This window comes from Manis pentadactyla, chromosome 6 (genome assembly GCF_030020395.1).
Source record: "Manis pentadactyla isolate mManPen7 chromosome 6, mManPen7.hap1, whole genome shotgun sequence".
NCBI lineage: Eukaryota > Metazoa > Chordata > Mammalia > Pholidota > Manidae > Manis > Manis pentadactyla.
Window position 1 is genome coordinate 42,053,989 of NC_080024.1, and position 20,770 is coordinate 42,074,758.

Below are 20,770 nucleotides of genomic sequence, written 5' to 3' on the forward strand. Positions count from 1 at the left end.
TAGATTAGAAAATTTCATTTAATTTGAAAAGGGTATATTTTCAGTTAGATTACTGTCAGGTGTAACTTCAGCAGTCTTTTTCAACTCAGCCACTTCTATCTATTAAAGCAAATCAAAGTAATTACCTTTGGCATCACAATTTGCTGTCTCTTGTTCATTGCTGTCTGATATTTTGTCTCTTGACACTTTAATAAGGTAGAGATGCCTCTCTCCAGATTTGGAACTGGATATCAAACAGACTTGGGCTCTATTCATTGCTACCTGAATTAAAGATGATAAACTTGAGATACTTTTTAGTCACACAATTTTTTAAAGAAAATCTATATGCCATAAGTTCCACAGGTATGCCTGAAAGCTTCTTTAATAAGGAAAAAAAAGATCAAATTACTGTGTATTTAAATACCTAAAAAATGAAGAGACTGTTTTTTTCTTACCAAAGAAATCTGGATCACACTACTTACCTTAGTAGAGAAGAAGAAGGCAATTCACTTTAACACGCGCACACACACACACACACACACACACACACACACACACACACAACAACTTACCTGAAAAAAGCTGGACTTAAAAAGGCTTAAAAAGGATGCCATATCTGGAAAACTTTTCTGCAAGGTGAACAATTTTGGCACATAGTAGTGTCTACAGGGCTAATGACTGATAAAATCATGGTTCTCACTTTTCTAAATACATACTAGTATAGATTTTATTTCAGCTAATCTATAGTCGTTTACATTTTCATTAGAACTTTCAATTATATACCATAAATCTTTAAGTCTTTTGTCTATATCTGACTTTCACTTTAAAAAGTTTATTTAGTAGAATAAAATGGTTATAAAATAGCTATAATCTATATTTAAACAAATTCTAAACATTTAAAAAGCCAATAATGTTAATATAAAGAAAGATCATTACCCACCTTTAAAAGCATGGCTAACATGGTAAGTAAGGTATCCACATAACCATACATTTTGCCTTGTGAAAACAACAGAGTAGAACGATGAAGCAGTAACTTGAGTTCCTAAATAAATAAGCACATGACAATGAGTGTGACAAGATGCCTTTGCTGCAGGTTGTTTTGTTTGCATAGAGAAGTTCTATCTTAGAAATCAAACCTTAAGGATATTTGTTTTATGATCTTTCACAGGAATTAAGACCTGATATTCTAGAAACTGTAATTTACAGTGTCTAATAAGTGACTAAAATGATTCAAAACCATTTTCAAAACCATTTAATACACTAAAATAAAACTTTTGGATATAACATGTAGAGAAATCCTCTACTGAGAAGAAAGTTCTAAAATGCAGCCCACCAATGAAAACTTCTTTCTGTTACATGGCCTACCTGCTGTGCAGCATTTGCATCTTGTGCTAACGTGTCTGGATCATACATTGGTTCCAGAGCCTCCAGGGCTTTCTCAGGGCGGCCCAGCTGCTGCTGAAGTGTGGAAAGTGAAATTCTTGCATCCAAATGGAGGGGGGCCAGATCAACCACTTTCTCATAGCTTTCGGCAGCTCGCTCCATATAGCCTAAGGCCTTTAAACATTCTAAAATGTGTTAAAGCATAAATATGAACTACAGATTTGGAAGCAGGCCAAAAATTATTCCTCCGTTTTTAAAGAAATATAGTATAGCAATATAAAAAAGTTATAACAAGAACTAAATATATGCATATTTCTAGTACCTCAAAAAAACTATCCCTTCTAATCTCTATTGATTAATCAATCTATTGATTTCTCTAAACCCAAACTGCTTACAAGGATGTAATCAGTATACACATACAATTTGGGGTTCTGCTTTACTCACTTGGCATTATGCTTTCAACATTTTCCCATGTCTTCATCGGCCTTTTGAATGGTTATAATATTCAATCAAATTGATTATTTACTGAACCATATTACTTGACATTTAAGTTATTTCTGAACTTTTACTCTAATAAATAACACCACAGTAAACATCTTCAGGTTTAAAAACTGGCAGACCAGTTTAACCCTCAGATATGTTTTGTTAGGCCATAGTGCTATAAAAAACAGTGAGTTGTCTACATTTTTAAAAATCAGCATTTTTATGAAATCTGAGTTTCTGGATTCTTTTGAAAAATCTGGGGTTGGTGCAGTGGGTGCCCCATTCCCACATGGCACATCAGCCTATGCTGAGGAACAGCAGTATCCTTTAGACAGGGTTACCCAGCTCCCTGCCCTAGAGCCTTCCCACTAGTGCATTTTACTCATTTTTGTTACCTGCCAGGCTCCAGAGTTTTGTGACCACCAATATAAACTACCACCTCTCACCTCACTCAATGATTTTCTCAGGACAAGTTCTCAGAAGCAAAGTTACTGGGCTCTATTCCTCAAATCTTATGCCAATCAATTATTAAGTCCTCTCCTTAGAACTTGAAAATGAATCCCTGTCAGCATTTCTTCTTCCCACCCTGATGGCCACAACAGTAACCGAAGCCCTTTCACCTCTTTCCTTTTTCACCATGATTATCTCATAAAATGGGACTTTTGCTTTCTTAAATCTCAAAATTTCCAGACTTCTACTAAATTATCTTTTGGTTAAACTTTGATAATAAAGGAAGACTACTAAATATGGATGGATCATCATGACGGCATTTTTCATTTTACACTTTTAAAGGTATTTTGTTATTATGCCACAGGCATTAATTCCTTTAATTATCTTTCTGATGTACCAATCCCAAATTTATGATTTTTAGATGACTCTGAAGTTTTAACCTTCCACTCCCTGCAAAGCTACACAGGCTCACAATGGAAACATCACTTATCAGAATCATGATCATAATTAAGGACTATGTGTCAAGTTTGTACTATTAGCAGCAGGAGCAGTTTCAATTATCACAGACTTAGGAAGGTGTTAAAAACTCAACTCTCTGCTCATGTCTTGAAATTCAAATACACAAATAATACAACTTTTAATGATAGTGTTACATTTGCATTCATATTCACACACATAAACAGAAAAGTATCATTTTAATCATTAAGTGCTCTTTGCTATTTCATATCTGTGTTTCAAAATACCCTAAAATGTCAATCAATGCTTTCTAGTTATAGAACTTTTTCCATGATGTAATATTTTAAGAACAATTAGAACTTTCTTCCATAATGCAGTATTTTAAACAAAGACTGTTCAAATTTCAATGTATCTTTTATGTTAATGAAATATGAAATCCTATTAGAATATTTTTGGCTTTCATACATTTCATTAAGAAATTCGGTTATTTTTCTTAAGTTATGTTTCTACTCTAAATAATTTATTGCAGATTAATGTGGATTTACAATAAAATGGTACATAAAACCCAATCCTGAGCATATTTTCAGCTCAAAGAACATTGAGAATACATCAAATTTTTCCCCAAAATGACATATTAAATTAAATATAGACCTGTAAAACTCTTCAAATATCGGAATGCACTCCAAGTCTGACAATCTATTACTAGGAACCAAACCCTTTGGTTAACACAGGTATTTAACCAGGTATTTAAGTTATTTTTAACAGGGACATGTTAGTGCCTCTACTTCAGTTGGTGCCATTAAGTGAATCATTCCTCCAAACCACTAGTGAGGGGGGCATCACTCAGTGGCATGACAAGTTAAAACACTGACTTTCAAAAAACTGCTCCGCAATCAGAAATACTTTCACTAAGACATTAATATTCTCTAACAATCACTGCATCTTTGGAAAGTAAGTTTTTGCCTGCTTATGTTATTAAAACTTCTTCCTCCCACAAAAAAGTATTACCTGCATGCCGAAGCCAAACTACTGCAAGGTTGTATCTTTCAGAGCAAACCAATGCACTGAGGAGAGGAAGTGCAGAATTATATTCACCAACATCCAGAAAAGCCTCAGCAACATCTAGATAGAGGTCTCCCATATCTTCAGGATTCTGTTCCACTAGTGTTGTCAGGAGAGGCTAGGATGCAAAACAAAAGCCTGAAGTCAAACATTCATTACAACTATGCACATCTATATGTATTTTTCTTTTTAACTTAAATATCAGTCATCTGAGGCAAGCATAAAAGGAGCAAAGCTTAATAAAAATTGCTTTAAACTGTCCTTTTTTCCTACTCATTTCTGTATCTTTATTAAAAAGAACTCATACTGCTATCATTCACTCATTCAACTTTTGAAAGCCTGTTAGAAGGCAGGTATAGCAGCAGCTAAGGCCACTGATTTGCCGGGCTCCTCCTCTAGCAGGTCAAACATACCCAGGCTTCAGGGCCTCTGTGTTTGCTGATGTTTCAGGGAAGCTGTTCTTTCCTGTAGCTACACAGCTTACTGCCTCACTTCCTTTATGTCATTATTTAAATGTCACATTCTCAAGGAGGCCTTTCTTAACCCAACCTATTTAAAATTGCAACTCCTCCCATCCCCAATATTTTCTATTCTTTTCCCCTGTTTGATTTTTCTCAGAGCACTTATCACCAACTGACATCCTATATTTAATGTATTTATTTTATTTATTACCTATTAATCCCATTAGAACAAAAGAATAATTAGAACAGGGATTTCTCTATTTATTCAATACCTTCTTCTAAGGTCTGCAAAGTAAATGCTCAATACATTTTTTATTCAATGAAATACTTAGCAAAAAGTTAGCAAAAGAGAATAGCTGTAAGAAATTACCAATTGTTTAAAAGGCCTAATCATATACTCTTATTTTTCTCATTTTGAAAGAAAAACAAATTACTATAATTTAAAGTTCCAAAACACTTTTATTCACACAAAAATAATTTGATGCTTATGGTGACTTCCTGATTATTAAGAAATGTGAAGTCTAGGGTCAATTTATAATTTCTTGTCATCTACAAAAAATAACGTGGATTTGATCTGAATGTTACTTACATTAAGTGGTTCGAGGATATTGAGATGTACAAGGCAGACCATCAGCTTCACTGTGATGTCTATCGGTACGCCATCAGGGATAGTGCAGGTAACATTCTCATTAGCTATGGGTTAGACAGATAAAAGGCAGTTCCCACGTGTGAGAGCTTAGAATGTGGGGCAAATGAAGCAAACTACCTTCTATGTGAGAGCATATTTACTTCACTCAAAGCAAGTGTTTCTATAATCAATTCAAAGTTTGGCCAACTCTGCTACTAGATTCTTATCCCTCCTTCAGTCTGTCCTTTGGTACCAAGTACCCTTCCTAATCCTTTCTGAATATCTTATCCACTTACCCGAAACCTACATGAACTCCCACACCTCCTATCAAAACTACAGACAACTAAAAAGCCAAAAATAACAAATAAGGATATCTGAGCTCTCTTTTTTCCTTCTTGAATTCAAAAGCATCTTTTTAGTCTTCACTACAAAGAGGATGAGAAAGGGATAAAATAATACTGTGTTGTTTTCTAAAACTTAATTACAGCAAAACAATTTTTAAAGCACTGGGAAATTAATCAAAGGGATTTTTATCTGCATTTAAAGTATTTTATATTTTGAAAAGTCTAATAAATTCCAAATAAGGTTCCATATCAGAAAAAGCTGAAGCATAGAGGGTTATCAGAGATTCATCTGAAATGGTAGAATAAATTTTAAATTACGTTAAAATGAAGTAAGTTTCATCTGTTTTATAGAACTTGTCATATAAATTATAGTACTGAATAAAATTACCAAGAATAAGACATGGACAAGTTTACTTAAGCGACTTTGTATCCCTTACTCCAAAACAGTAACTAGTACCAGAAAACCAGCTTAAGAAACTTATTCTGCTCAATGAGAGTCCCATACGTAAATTTACTCACACTAGACCGTAAGTTCCATGGGGATAAGGCCTAGTCTAAGTGACTTAAGGCTATATCCATAGCATATTTCTTCTGTAGCCAGTAGCTATGGTATACCAATTAGAGATACAGTGTGTACAATGTGTAAATCAAAAGTTTGATTTCAGAAATAATCACAAAGTAAAACTCAACTTTATGTTGAAAATAAGACACATGCCTAAAATCATGTAAGTCAGGAAGGCTGAAAATAAAAGGACAAAGATAGAGCAGACAAATTCAAACAAAAAGAAAGTGGAGGTCACACTCTCATTATCACACTAGGTAGAATTCAGGTCAAGAAGGCACTTTATAAATCCTATAGGGCAGTGCTGCTCAAAGGGTATATAGTCTGGGACCTGTGGCAATCCACCAACTATTACCAGTTTAATCAGATAGGTGCAAGAGATTGAGACTAAGTATTCAGGCACCTTAATGACAACTTGACAATGCTAAAGAATACAGTATATATTACTTACAGCCCTAACAGCTGAAATAATACTGTACTAACATTTAACAGAAGTTTCTTTTTAACAGCTTACATTTTGTCACCGACACTTTATTCTTCTGAACTCTCATTAGGTCATTCACATTTACAAGAATCAAAAAATGTGAACCTCAATTAATCCATCAATAAATGTTATTTTTTTAAATGCATATGAAAAACAATCATCTTTGCTCACTTTGGAAGTGTTTTAATCTCCTAGTCTTCTGGGCATATCTTTTTCTTTGAAGTTATTTCACTAACTCTAAGATGCCACAGATTTCAGATGCACCATTACTTTATATACTAAGAAAGAAAAACACCACTAGTTCAACTATGACATGTCATTGATTTAAGATGTTCCCTGATTTCAGATATGCTAACTCATTAAAAAAGTAAAAAAAAAGAGGGAAGAAGGAAGGATGGATCAATGAAATACAGTAAAATGTATTAAACAAAATGAATAATCATATCTACAATTAAAACTTAAACACAGCTCTGTATTTCTTTCATATTTTCCAAAACAATGGAAAGAACAATTTTCAACATGAATATAATTTTTTTGAAGAAAGATCTTAAACAGAAATTATGGCTGCAAAATAACAACTTAACTGGAACTTGGCTCTAGCCTAGGCCATGTACAATAAAAGTATCAAAACTGGCAGAGCCCTTCAGATGCCCTAATTCATGCTGTGATAGCATTACAATTCCTATTCCTGACAGCATTACAATCCCTACTCCTTACTCTAGTCACTCTACTACCTGAATCACTCTAAGAAAGCACCCTATCTGGTCCTGTCCATACCAAGCAGTGATCCCACACCCTGTGACCTCAGTCTGAAAGGCACTTCCCATGGGTGTCTGCTTAAAATATACTTCTAGAAACATCCTCTGATCTTTTCTATCACCATCCTCTAGTTTCCCAAAATGCCAGTTTTACTATGGAAATTATCACACAGTTCCTTATATAATTTAATTGTATACATTTCATTTGAACCCACATTCTCCTCACTTCCTTGAGGAGAGAAAATGTCATACTCATCTGTATATTCCACACACACCTACCGGAGGCACTTACAGGAAACTTTGACATAACTGGTCTTTTTATTTCCCAACAAGTTTTCACTTCAGTATTGATTTGTCCCTTAACTTGGGCTTGGTTCTCTACAAATTAGCACAAATGGATTTATGTAAATGGATTACTACTTTCCATTAGGACAGATCATCTAAATAAAAGGGTTCTTTTTTCAAGTAATTATACCTTAACCCAAAGGATTATATGATGATGGAATCTTTAGGTCTTATGACAGGGTAGGGAGGCAGCTATTTTGAAGCAGGCAGGGCTCAGTACCAAGTGCCTCCCCTGCTTCCCCAGCACCACCAAAGCCTCACTGGGTCAAGGTGGAAGGTACAACACAGGAACCTCCTTGCATGACCAGGGATATCTACTCTGCTCATAAAGAAGATCAATTTGTTGAACCTCACTTAGGGTCTTGCCTGTTAGTATTTTCATAGAACAGGTTAATGGGCAAGAAAAGAGCTGGGATGGGGGAATGAGCTGAAAGAAACACTGCAAGCTACACTTCAGGTGTGACTTTCCACCCAGATGCCTAATTATACATTTAAATGTTCAAACAATGTAGGATAATATTAATTTCTACTTTTTATGGGAATGTTTAACTTCAAAGTAGAATTTTTTTCAATGACAGCATTTTAAGACCATTTTGAAAAGTAAATTGCTTTACATTTAAAGGTTTCTGAAAAAGCTGCTCACTAATCCATTCCTTTTTCACATATCACTGTATTCAAATGGATGTACTGAGAAATTGAGGACTGAAAACAAATTTTTAAAAATTATTTCCCTATGAGAAAATGTAATAATCATGGAAAATGTAATGAAGTCTTTGTGAGGAAAAAATGCTTCTTGGGAAAATGTTATAAGAACGTTATAGATTTCAAAATGCCACATTATGAACAAGAGAGGATTATATAGACTTTCATATGCAGAATATGGCAGAAAATGCAGACAAACTCATACTACAACCTTTATTCTCTTCTGGAGCGCCTTCTTCTGTAGTTTTCTTTTCCAGCACAATTCCAGAAAAATCTGTAATTACCTAAAAGAAGGGGAAAAAGGAAATGATACAATAGGTATGTTTAAAAAACCTTTACACAGTGCAAAAATTTGTACAGTTAATTCAAATACTCATTCTAACATATAAAACACATTAATGGCCTATAAAAAGCAACAGTATGTCTCTCTACAATAAGGAACCGTTGTGATACAGTTAACATTTTTATATCATCTTATATCACATTAATGCTTAAGGATATAATTCCTCTGCACCAAACCAACGTACTTTTCCCAACAGCTTAGGAACTGAATCATAGCAATTAGTCTGGCTGCTAGGTCCTGCTACCCTGAAATACAGATACATTTGGCACCTGTGATAATGGCAAAAACTTTATCATATGATAACTACACTTTACATTGCATATGGAATTACTATAGAATCTAGAAATCTGTTTCCATACAGACTTCAATATATACTTTAGTGTACAAGTTATTTTACATATATAACTAAAATAAAGAATAGTCAATTTGTAGGAATTTCTAGAATAGAGAAACACATCAAAATCTAGTGAAGAAACTCATTACGTGTTCCTACCTCCAAAGCTCTGTCATATTGTTTGTTAGAAATGTACAGCTCAGCTGCTATGTTAACATCCTCCATGGAGACAAGGGCCTGGTGTTTTGAGAAAGCTTCTTCAATTACGTTAATAGCCGAGGGAACATCATTGGCTTCATAGTAACTCCTAAAAAAATAAATGGCAAACCGGATGAGTACTTAATTCAGATCATAGAATTACGTTATAAAACTCATTCCTTGCTAGGCCCTCTATTAACTATGATTTTCATTTTCTTAAAATTTGGGAAGAGAAAAAACTCTTCTTTAAAATCATCACCACATTCAATCTAGAGAAAGCCGTGCTATGTCAGTGTAACAACGTCTCAGTGTCAAGCCTCTCACTCTCCAGAAGCTGCCTCCTATCATCCCACCTCAGGCCTCTGTAACCCAACACACACAACTCTTCTATCTCATTGGGCTCGACAGAGCACTGATCCTGCCACCTTTTCTCTCACTGCCTCTGTGCCCTTCCTGTCCTCACGTGCCTCCTCCTCCAGGGTCCAACACTGTAATTCCTCCCGTGCACATCTCAGTTCTCTTGCCCTTCTCTCCCTTTATTAATCTGATAAACCCCCAACCAAGTTAATACAAATATGCCTACTCTCTACCACCACCTGTCAAGCTGACCGTGCTGACTGGACTCACTAGCCTCAAGTGCGCCCATCATGCTGACCAGAAATCTTACTAGGTGTTTAGTCCAGTACTTTTCAAACTTGAATGTGCATACAGTGTAACTAGGACCTTGTAAAAAAAGCATATTCTGATCCAGTAGAGCTGGGGCAGGGCCAAATTTTCTACATTTGTGACCCATTCGCACGTGATCAAATGCTGCCCGTCTGTGGGGTAGCAGGGTCCCAAGGACCTGGACGACTATTTCACATCTTCTCCTCTCCCGTCAAACCTCTAAAACTCTCCCATCCTAACTCTCTATGATGACCGTACTTCTTATTTTACAAAGAGAATCACATTGAGACATCCCACATACTCCCAGCACATCTTCCAATTTATGCACACCCATGGCTCTATCCTCTGCTTTCTCCACTTATAAGATCAATTAGATCCCAGTCCCTACAACCTAACTCGAGGATATCACTCAAGCAACTGTCCCTTCTTTCACATATCTTCAATGAGTCACTCAATTGTGGATTATCCCATCTCAATAAAGTATGTTACAATTTTCTCCAACTTAAAAAAGATCTCTTACCCAGTAGCCCATTTCAATCACCTCCCATTCTTATGCACCCCTAACAAGTTTCTCCAAAGAGCACCTATCTTCCAAAACCCTCCCCCCATCTCCAATGTCAACAGTCAGTTCTCATTTTACATGACCTCTCTGGATTACTCCACACACATGATCATTCCTCCTCCCTCAAGAGCTTGCTTAAGTAAACTTCTAAACTACCATGTTCTTAGTTTCCCCCTACTTTACTGTCCATTTCCTTTCAGTCTCCCTGTTTCCTCCTTATCTTACTGACTTCTAAACACAGGAGTGCCTCAGTGTTTAGTCCTCAGAACTCTCCCCTTCTCTCTCTCTTACACACACACACACACACACACACACACACACACACACACACACACACACACACACATCACCTCATATCACAAAATCCTGAGAGTCTAGCCTTCAGAATGTATCTAGAATCTGATTACTTCTTACCACCTCCTGCTGCCTTTATCCTGGTCCAAGCTACCATTATCCTGTCCATGAATTATTGCAATAATTTCCTAACTGGTCTCCCTGCTTCTGCCCTTACCACTTCTTGATCTATTCTCAAAAGAGCAGCCAGAACTGATGCATTTAAAATTAAAGTCAAACCATGTCAGTCTCATACTCAAAACCTTCCAATTGCTTCCAAACATACTCAGAGTAAAAGCCAAGTCCTCACAATGCCCACAATTGCCAAGTGATCTTTCCCTGACACCTCTGACCTTACCTCCTGCTATACTCCCCTTAAGCCCTCAGCTTCCATGTTGTTCCCTAGGCATACCTCTGCATGCCGTTTCCTTTGCCTCTGATACTCTTCCCTAAATATCTGTTCCCATACCTCTTTCAGTTTACTTTCAGTTCTGTATGACCACTACATAAGGAATGAAGTTCTTCTCTAATCACCCTACTTAAAATAACACACTCCTGTCCTTCAACTTCCTATCCTCCTTGCCAGCTTCATTTTTCTTCAAATCCCTTATCAATATGTGATATACCATATCTTTAGCTGTTTCATTTATTGCCTGTGTCCCCTGACTACAATGTAAGTTCCACAAGGGAAAGGAATATTAAAACTCACTCAATAATGATCTCCTAGTGTCCTGAACAGTGTCTAGCACATCACTTACATACAATAAATACTTCTGGAGGAAAAGTAGGGACCAAGAAAAAGCCTAATCAATCAGAAATTATAGTAACAGAATTCCACATAGAAAAGATTTCTATGGCAGTGGCAGAACTGTTCATCACCACCCTTTCTTAACAAAAGTATTATAAATAAAGTGGAAAACAAAATTACTACATAGGCAATATAATAGTTTATTAAGTAGCTTACTGGACTAACTACTGTGACAGCTAGAGATCTGACTGATAGCAGATAACCTGGGAAGATCCTTAATGCTTATTATATATATACATCAGGAATCAATTTAGGGTTGCCTTACCTCAACAAACTTCCTAAAAATGCTTCTAGTATTCCTACATAACCCATCCTTGGGAGGATAGGGGGTGATTTCACAGCTAAGCACCTTCACAGCAATGGCCACAGGATTAAAAGGGTTCACCCCTAAGACACCCAGATAGAGATGGTTGCTCCTAGGCTGAAATACTCTATGTAACAAATATCCCTATAATAGACAGCATACCACAAGACATCACTTAGCCAAAATATTTTCTGCATAGCAGAGGAGTAAGTGCAATAGATGCAGTATTTTAGATTAAAATATATACCACAGTATAGTAGCATGTGTCAACCATAAAGAAAATTTTTTGTCTCAAAATGTTATTCTAGTACTGGCTCAAAATAAAATGATTACATAAGATTCAGATCACAAACATTTCCTTAGCACATCACTAATAAATAATTCAAAATGTTACTGCAAATACACATAACTGAGTACATAAATGCACAAACATCAACTAAGTTATGAAAACCTGAGAACCTAGTCATCCTTTCAGAATATGCCCCATTTTTAATATTCTGAGCACTTGGAAGGTAATCATGTATACAAATTTTTCCAAGCACTAACACAGTTAACTTGGAAATGAGAAAGTACTGAAGAAGAAAAAACAAACAAACAAACAAACAGAAAAGAACTGGGAAAAAAGAAAAAAAAAAAAAACTCAAAATACAGGAAGTAAAACATATTTTTGCCTTCTTAAAATGTATATTCTAGTTCGAATATATGCCTTCAATTCTAACATGATTAATAAGGGTTTCACTCCAAACTTACTTTGCCATGTCTCTAGCCAACTGCATGAAGCGTTCTCCATCAGATGGAGACAATAGGTTTAAAATACGCCTATAACCATCCATTGCCATTTTATGATCTCCCATCTGTTCATAGAGGCTTGACCGCTCCCACAAATAACGGACATTCGTAGGTTCATATTTAAGAGCTAAAGAGAAAAATGGAATATAAATTATGATTTTTCACAAAAAGGGGTTCATGGTACCTGGGTGTGACCCATCCTTTTTTCTGAAAATTTAATAAACACTCTAAACCAATTCTCCAACGGTTATTCTGGAGGACACCTACCTTCACAGGAACTCCCAGCTAGGTTTGGTCCAAGACCAGAAAGAACCTGAATCTCCATATTAATGTTCATTGGTCACTCTTGGTGTAATGCTAACCCTCAGGAAACAACTTAGAACCAACACTGACCTCAGTGGGAAACAGAAGTTACTGCTCTGCCAACTTTTGTCCTATAGTAACTCACAATATAAAGTTGCTAATAAACATGAAAGCACAGGAAAACCAAATATTTATCTCCAGCAGAACAGAATATAAAGAATAAATATATTTCAACTAACATCACCCCAGAGTAGCAAGTGAAGTTATCAAAAAACTTATTATGTAACATTTTATCAAACAAAATGAGAAAAACATTTTAATTACCTTTTGTGTAGCAAAAAATAGCCTGCTTAATATTATCTTGTTCCAGAGACATTTCTGCCAATCTAACCCATTCTTCAGTATCACTAGGATTTAAATGTGCAGCAATTAACTCAAACTGCAAGGATTTCTCCATGTCACCTTGGTCCTCATATATCATGGCAAGAGTAGAAAATGGCTCATAAGCCAGAGGAGCTATAACAAATTTAGAAAACAAATTCTATTAGCTGAGGAAAGAGACTTGAGTAAATGTCACTCCTCTGGCTCAATAGTGATCCTTTTTTTAATACTTAAACTCTTAAATCACCCTAGCAGAATTACACAAACTATATAGTGGAATTGAGAATAAACATGAGAGTGTATTTACTTTACTTTCATACACTTCAAAAGTTTTTAAGTATTATTTTCTCTAAGCAAAGTATAATTTCATGAAAAACCATACTCTCCACCATAACCTGCATGAAAATTCCTCTTTGTTAAGGCTAAATGTGGCTCAGTAAGTCAACAAGTTCATCCCAGTGAGCATCAGCCACATCAGTGAGTTGAATTCTCATGATCGAGCAACCACACCAAGGAGTAGTAATGGATGAATGGATAAAGGACATCGAAGTAGCACCTAAACGCAGAATATCAAAGTGGATGGTTAATCTGCATTGCTGAAATAATGCTTCTGAAATGATGGTCTAAGATCAGAAATGTCTGAAATAAAGATAATTGTCAAAAATAAACAGTTATAAACTGAAATAAAGGAACAGATAATACTGGAAAGGAGGAACCAAACAAAATATCCTGAAGGAAAAACTTTGGTTAATCTTATTTTTGATGGGGCAAAAAAGAAAAAGCAGTTAGCTGAAATTATCCTAGTGAGTAATCCCGGAATGTACAGACTTCTAAAAGGACCCTTGTCCAGAAGTAAGGAAATGCCAAAGTACTGAAAAGATAAAAGTTCACGTATGAGAACTACTCAAGACACATCAGGAAAGCAAAATAATAAATACAAGTGATTAGTCAAAAAGTCACTAGTGAAGATATCCTTCACTATGTCCAGGATGTATAGTTTAATGGAAAAGGACAAGTAAAGATTGTGTCTTTTTACCAAAAAAGTAGATTAAAATAATCTAGCACTGCCTGATCTGAAAAATGGAAGGATAAAAGAACCCTTTTACAGTGGTTTTAACATGATGTATTTGCTATATTAAAAAAAGGCTAACATTACAAAAACCTAAAACCCCTAAAATGAAACCTTAAAAAACAAACAAATAAAAAGAAAAAAGATTCCTGTAAGAGTTCAATAAACATTAATGATATTTCATTGAATGTGAATATCATTTTCTGGTGATGACCCCTATTCAATGCAAACTGGCAAATCATTGTTAGCACAATCCCCTCCAAACTTCTGACTATATTTTGCAAATAATACAGTATGACTATGTCATTAGACTATGTCAATAGAGTATGAAATTGCTCTTGTCAGTAGTCCCCACTGAACACACCTTGTCTTATGATTTCCATGCACATCAATATTGCCTCTTCACGTTCTCCTCGAGCAAAGCGAATGTTGGCTTCACCCATGAGACCTCTCAGAGCTCTGGGAAGTTTACTCCGAGGCCTCTTCTCCTGTACAGAAGAAAAATGACATTTAGATTAAAATATAGTCATGTCTTAGATTTCAATTCCAATCAAGTTAATAAATACCTAATACATAATGAAAGTGAAATTTTCCTTTCAAACTTTTCAGAGTTCCAAATTGAGAACTAAGGACTAAATGGCTACAGTTCTAACTGACTTATTAACGTTAAAGTCTGTATTTGACGAAAAAGTCTAAAACTCAATCTCAGGAAAGAATGAAAATCATTCTATAATACTCTACAAAATGAAACACCTTAGAAAATTAAAACAAAAAGCAAACAATAAAAACCTTCCTACAGTAGAAAGTTCAAAGCATAGCAAAATGTAAAAAAATGTAAAAACTAAAGTAGTCAGGGATTACTAAATTATTAATTAGAATAATAAATGTAGACCTGGATGCTGCAAAATGGATTTATATGCCAGAACATTTATGATCTTCTACTGAAGATCACACTCCTTTCAAATTCATGTATTCATGAATATGGTTAAAAAATATTGTTATGGGCCTTTTAATAGCAAACTAGAGTACATTTTGATATATCCAATAACTACATTCTTATATCCTTTAAAAATCTGTAAAATGAAACATAAGAAATCAGTAACAGTAGCTGTCTCAGTATTTCCTTTCTTACAGTTTGAATTCTTTCCAAACATATGTATAATTAAAAGATTTCTTTCTCGATTACTCCACCACATTTTTACATTCTGTTTATAAATACCAAAATAAGTAACAACTTACCTTCATCATTTTCTTGGTTTCACGGTTAAGAACCATCTCCAATACAAACACATCACCCGCACTGGGCTGCTCAGGTGCTTCCTCTTCCTCCTCCTCTTCTTCCTCGTCCTCCTCATCATCTTCATTCTCTCCAAGCATGGAAGCAAAGACTCTGTGAACTGACTTACTGACTCCATCCGATGTTTCTCCTGAAGAAAGACACATTAAGGTCGCAAATAAAAGCTTTAGAACACCCAGTAATCAAAAGAAAAAAAACAGCATATTTGGAACATAAATTTCTACCCTAGCAATAACAAACTTGAAAGTAAAACACAGACAAATGAACACTCCCAAAGACAAGCCAAAGAAGACTATTACAAAGCCATGTATTTCATGACTCATCCTCTGCACGTCATCCAGATATACAGGCAACAAACACTAAGTGAGAAGTCAGAAGCACACGTAGTAAGTTAAAAGCAGGGATGAAAAAAATAAAAGAATTGTAAGACATTGTGAATGAAGTGAAGGTTCCTGTGGCCAGGATTCTCACCTGCCCCTGGTTGTCTGGCTCACTACACATGTGTGGGCAATACATTGTTATTGACTCTATATAAAGAGCTCCGCCCAGAGCTCTCGGCCACACGGTGGCACGGCTGCAAGCGTGCAAGAAAGCAGAGCAAGACTGCAGTGCTGGCAGCACCTAGGACAGAGACAGAGACTGCGCTTGCGGCATGCAGACTCTCTCTGAATGGACAGGATTCTAGTGATTGACCTGCCACCATAGAAATAAAGTTGGGTATAACCCTTTCACCCCAAGAACATTCTACTGTCATTTCTCGGGTCACACTGAATCCATAGTGAACTTGTCCGGGTCTGAAACCCATTGGCAAGACAGACATAGACCTAAGAATTAAACAAGTGTGTGGTACAGAACCAGGTGGTAGAAGCACAGTGGTTAAAGTGAGGCCTCTAGAGCCAACGTGTCTGCTTTCAAACTTCATATCCATCTATCATTAGCTAAGTAATCTTGGGAAAACTGGGTAAAGCTCTCTGTACCTCAGTTTCTTCATTTGAAAAAAGAGGTTAATAATAATGTCTGCCTTATAGGGCTACTCTGAGGATGAGCTGTTTTTACATACATGCACTTAGAATAATGCTCAGCATACAGTAAGAAACTAATAATTGTTATTACTAACATTAAAATACTATTATTTCAGGACAAAATAACATGACCTATTTCATTTGTATCTGAGGATATCACTATGTAGAATGATTTCTTTTGAGTTCATAATGATGATGTTAGATAATCAAGAAAAGGTTAAATTTAGAAGCTAATTTTCTGTTAAAGCTGAAACATGTAACATTTTAGAAAAGTTCCAACAAAACAGAAAACATATATTATTAAAAATTAAAATACATACATACACACACACACACACATACACACACATATATTTGTGTTCAAAAATCCTTAAGTTTATTCACTTATGTGACATGCCTCAAGCACCCCAAAGATACTGGATAAATGAGATAGTCAATATGTTTAAGGAAGAAAAGATTTTTAAGAAAAAGGTCTAAGCAACAAATTATTATTCTTATTATGAAGTCATAACAATCATCTTCAAGAATTCTGAGCATCCATATTCAAACAAATGTGAAATGTATAAAATAAAATCCTACCAATGAATAAAATTACAGTAACAGAAAAAAAGAGAAAAGTCACATGGTCGTCTTGTTAGACACAGAAGCATTTGATTAAATGTAACACCCATTCCTAATAAAAAATATGTCAACTAGAAATGGAGGGGAATATCTTTCATTTGATAAAGAGTATCTTCAAAAAGTTTTCCACAGTTAATGGTAAATTATTCAAAGTTAATGGGAATGAGACAAGGGTGCCTACTATCATCACTACTTTCAACACTTTACTAGAGGCTTTAGCTGATGTAATAAGAGAAACAAAAGGTATAAAGATGGAAAGGAAGAAATAAAACTGTCATTATCCACAGATGACATGATTAAGTATGTAGATGATCCAAAATTATCTACAAACTGTCAGAATACATGAATTTAGCAAGGTTCCTGGATACAAGGTCAATATAAAAAAAACTGTAGTTTTCATATCATCAATAGTGAAAGGAAAATGAAAAGAGGACCCTATTTGCATGGTATGTAGGAAAAGTGCAAGAATTTCACAGTGATAGTCAGCAATGTATAGGAGAAAAAGACAACAAGTACAATAGGCATATATTCCAATTAGCAGACTTGGCCAAAGCCTATTCAAAACTGACCCCTTTTTCTCCTCTGAAATATGTTCATGCTAACCAAGGGTCTTGGTAGAATTCTGGGACAATTTCTTTCTAGGAAATTGGGAGCTTTATGTCTTTAAAGGACTGACAGGATTACTTGAGCTGAGGTCATCCAGCCCTTGTGTGCCTGACAACTTACGATGAACTGGAATTAGATTCCATCAACCCCTTTTTATAGGGAGGGCCTGGTGGCCACCTCTCAGGGGCAAATTTAGGCAAAACGACTGGCAGGTATCCAAGGGTATCTCCTGCCACAGTTGCACCTCAAAGACCTGATGATGTAATAGCTACTCCTGAGTAGGTAAGGAAGGACCCATAGGTTGTTAACAACTTCACCCTCCTTTTCCACATCATCTGCCTGGCAAGATTAGAAATTTCAACACCCATTTTTCTCTCTTCTTTGCCCTTTCTTACTCACTTAGTCCAAGGAGGCAGAAATAAAACTTGTTTTCTGTTCCCAATTCGTGTGTGTTCTCCGTATAGAAGTTTACTTGCTTAGGGGGAAAAGAACCAGTTTTTACTTCTACCCCTTAGAACTAGGAAGTTTAGTTTTCAATCAGACCCTATAAACAAAGCTACACTCTAACTGATAGTTCAGCATCACAGGTAACTTGACATAGGTAAATGGACACCATAAAGTACTATCATATTCTGATCATTAAAGTTTTATTTATCACTAGAAATTAATAAATATGCATGCTATTTCATCAATTAGGCTCTGATGAGTTTAATTAGTCTGGTGCACTAACCAAATTTAATTATCTGGACATACAGAATGAGGACTGAATCCTACAATGCAGTAGCATACCATGCTGTGTGTGAGGTCCCATCTGGGCAGCCAACTGGCCTTCTATTCTGAGATTTCTATCTTATCTTCTATAACTAAAGCAGTGGTTTGGAAGCCACTTTGCAGAGAACTATAATCCATTACATGTTTTGGGAGTATAATCTGGAAGTAATTAGTAACCAACTGATAGGGCCGATTAAAAAAATATTGACTCTAAAAAAGCTCCCAAATACTCATGTCAATTTGAAATACTTTTCCAAAAATATAAGCGATAAAACTAACCATTACCATATTCAAAAATTCAACAAATATTTACTGAGCACCTACTACACACCAAGCATTATGCTCCTACTAAACCAGGTTATCAACAACACAGTATCATTGCAATGAAAAATATTTTTACTTAATTACTAGGTATTTCACACAGGCAGCAAATGATCTTAACATACCTTCATTGACATCTTTGTCCTGGGATTTCGTAGAATCTTTTCTCGATGAGGATGGAACTTCAGAGTCATTTGGACTTTCATCAGCTGATAACTTTCCTTCTTCCTGAAGACTCTGTGATTGAAAATTAATGATTCCAAAAACTAATGCAGATTTAGTTCACCCCAGTTAAGAATAGAGCGTTTGCCTTTTTCTATTTCTATAAAACTTGAGCTCTGCACACACAGTATGTGGAATCTAAATTTGAATATTGTCAAATCATTTCAGAGTATTTAGGTCTCATTCCTCACGATTATCTGAATCAGTCATTGGTAAAAAATAATAAAACTCTTAATGATTTCATTAATCTAAATCTTGTCTCCTAGCTTTTTAAAAGAAAAGAGTGGGGCACCATTAGTCTCATGAATTAGTAAAGAATCCACCAGCTAATTTCAAGGGTGCAATTACTTTTATCTTCCCTCGGATTTTAAATTTGTGAGAACACATGGAAAACTCAGATAGTTCAAAGTAAGTATGAAAAAAACATGTGAGTGAAGATTTGTTCTCAGGAAAATAAACTTTCTGCCCAAAATTCCATCACACCACTGGGAGACTCCTCGAAAATGGGAGCTCAGATCCTTCAGTTTGTAAATAGAGACACTGAGGTCTTAAGGAAGAGAGGGGAATTGTCCACCCAAAGTCACAAAAGACTTGGTTGCAAACTAGGACTCGAACCACAAACTCTCCAAACTCCACTCCCCACTCCCCGATTTAACGTGCCAGCGTTAAGCTACCCGCCAAGTAAAAATTTACTATTTGGGAAAAGAAAAAAGGGAGGTTACTACTGAGACAGTTTTTTAGTGGGGGAAACGTTTTTAAAAGGAGCTGAGCACAGGCATGAGGTGAGAACAGAGGTTTCGGTAAGAAGGGGTTAGAAGCAACTGGAAGTTCCCGGCTGTCCCATCACGGAGAATGGGGTCCTCCGGGTCCCCCATATCTAACTGTATTCGGGCAAGACAGCGAGGTGCTTCTGGGCCTAGCATCTCCTCACTTTCTTCTCGCGCGTTTTTCTCTCTTCTCTCCGCCTTTCGAACTCCTCAAAGGAGATCTTTCCTTCCAGGTAGTCGATGAGCTCTGGGCTAAACCCCGACATGTCTGCGGAGTCCTGACAAGCAGCCCCAGCAACGGATGCGCAGGAAGTGCCGGAAGTGCGGCGCCTCCCAGTCGCTATCCGGTGCTGGGGCGCCGACACCAAGGATCCGGTGTTCTCACGGGAAACCGGCCCGTACTGCGCTCCAGCCGCAGCGCCAGGGTTCCGCCGGAGCGTCTGGCCCTGCCTCCTTCCAAGGGGCTCGACGCTGTGGACGGGGCCTCCGTGGGTCTGGTGGGAGCCCGCTGCCCAGGCTCAGACCGCCTGTTTAAAATTACTAGGGAGATGGGGGGGAAATGCGATTTCAAGAAATTGTCCTTACCTCAATTATTTCCCTCAATTCTCCAAACCATTTCCTTTCCTGAATGTTTATTCTTTAAGTTGATTTGATATTTGTTTTAGAGATTATATTCTTAATTTGACCATTTGCACTGCCGTGTAAATGTTCTGCTTTCCAGTTCTCCCCTGCCACAAAATGTTAAAGTCCTCCCCTAATTTATTCTCCAACTCTAATCTCTTCCAATCAATGGCCTCATCAGTTTTCCTGTTACCCACAAATCCTCAAACTCTCCCTGACCTCAGGCTCCTTCTCAGTCTGTAAAAAAGGTTATCTGGACTTTATGTTCCACCTCTAACTCCCACCCAAGTGTTCTCCTTTTCTTAACTATCTTTTAGAAAGAATCAAATGCTTGA

At 36.3% G+C, this 20,770-nt stretch overlaps 1 protein-coding gene across 5 annotated transcripts in view; it reads right to left on the bottom strand.

Moving 5' to 3' along the window:
* The window catches only part of LOC130684085 (general transcription factor 3C polypeptide 3), a 35,564-nt gene extending 15,389 nt beyond the window's left edge, over nt 1–20,175 (bottom strand). For 3 of the 5 annotated variants that reach the window (XR_008998219.1, XM_057503759.1, XM_057503761.1), the window contains exons 1-13: nt 19,979–20,175; nt 18,951–19,062; nt 15,427–15,614; nt 14,552–14,675; nt 13,062–13,253; nt 12,396–12,561; nt 8,934–9,081; nt 8,297–8,381; nt 4,864–4,967; nt 3,760–3,931; nt 1,345–1,547; nt 920–1,021; nt 126–261 (exon numbers count right to left, since the gene is read on the bottom strand). Coding sequence is in view for 4 of the 5 variants with exons in the window: in XM_057503759.1 (XP_057359742.1) it covers nt 126–261; nt 920–1,021; nt 1,345–1,547; nt 3,760–3,931; nt 4,864–4,967; nt 8,297–8,381; nt 8,934–9,081; nt 12,396–12,561; nt 13,062–13,253; nt 14,552–14,675; nt 15,427–15,614; nt 18,951–19,062; nt 19,979–20,080 (1,834 nt within the window). In the remaining variant the exon portion in view is untranslated. The remainder of the gene's footprint in view (nt 1–125; nt 262–919; nt 1,022–1,344; nt 1,548–3,759; nt 3,932–4,863; nt 4,968–8,296; nt 8,382–8,933; nt 9,082–12,395; nt 12,562–13,061; nt 13,254–14,551; nt 14,676–15,426; nt 15,615–18,950; nt 19,063–19,978) is intronic. The other 2 variants (XM_057503758.1, XM_057503760.1) reach the window with 1 other exon arrangement.
* Between the last annotated feature and the right edge of the window lie 595 nt (nt 20,176–20,770).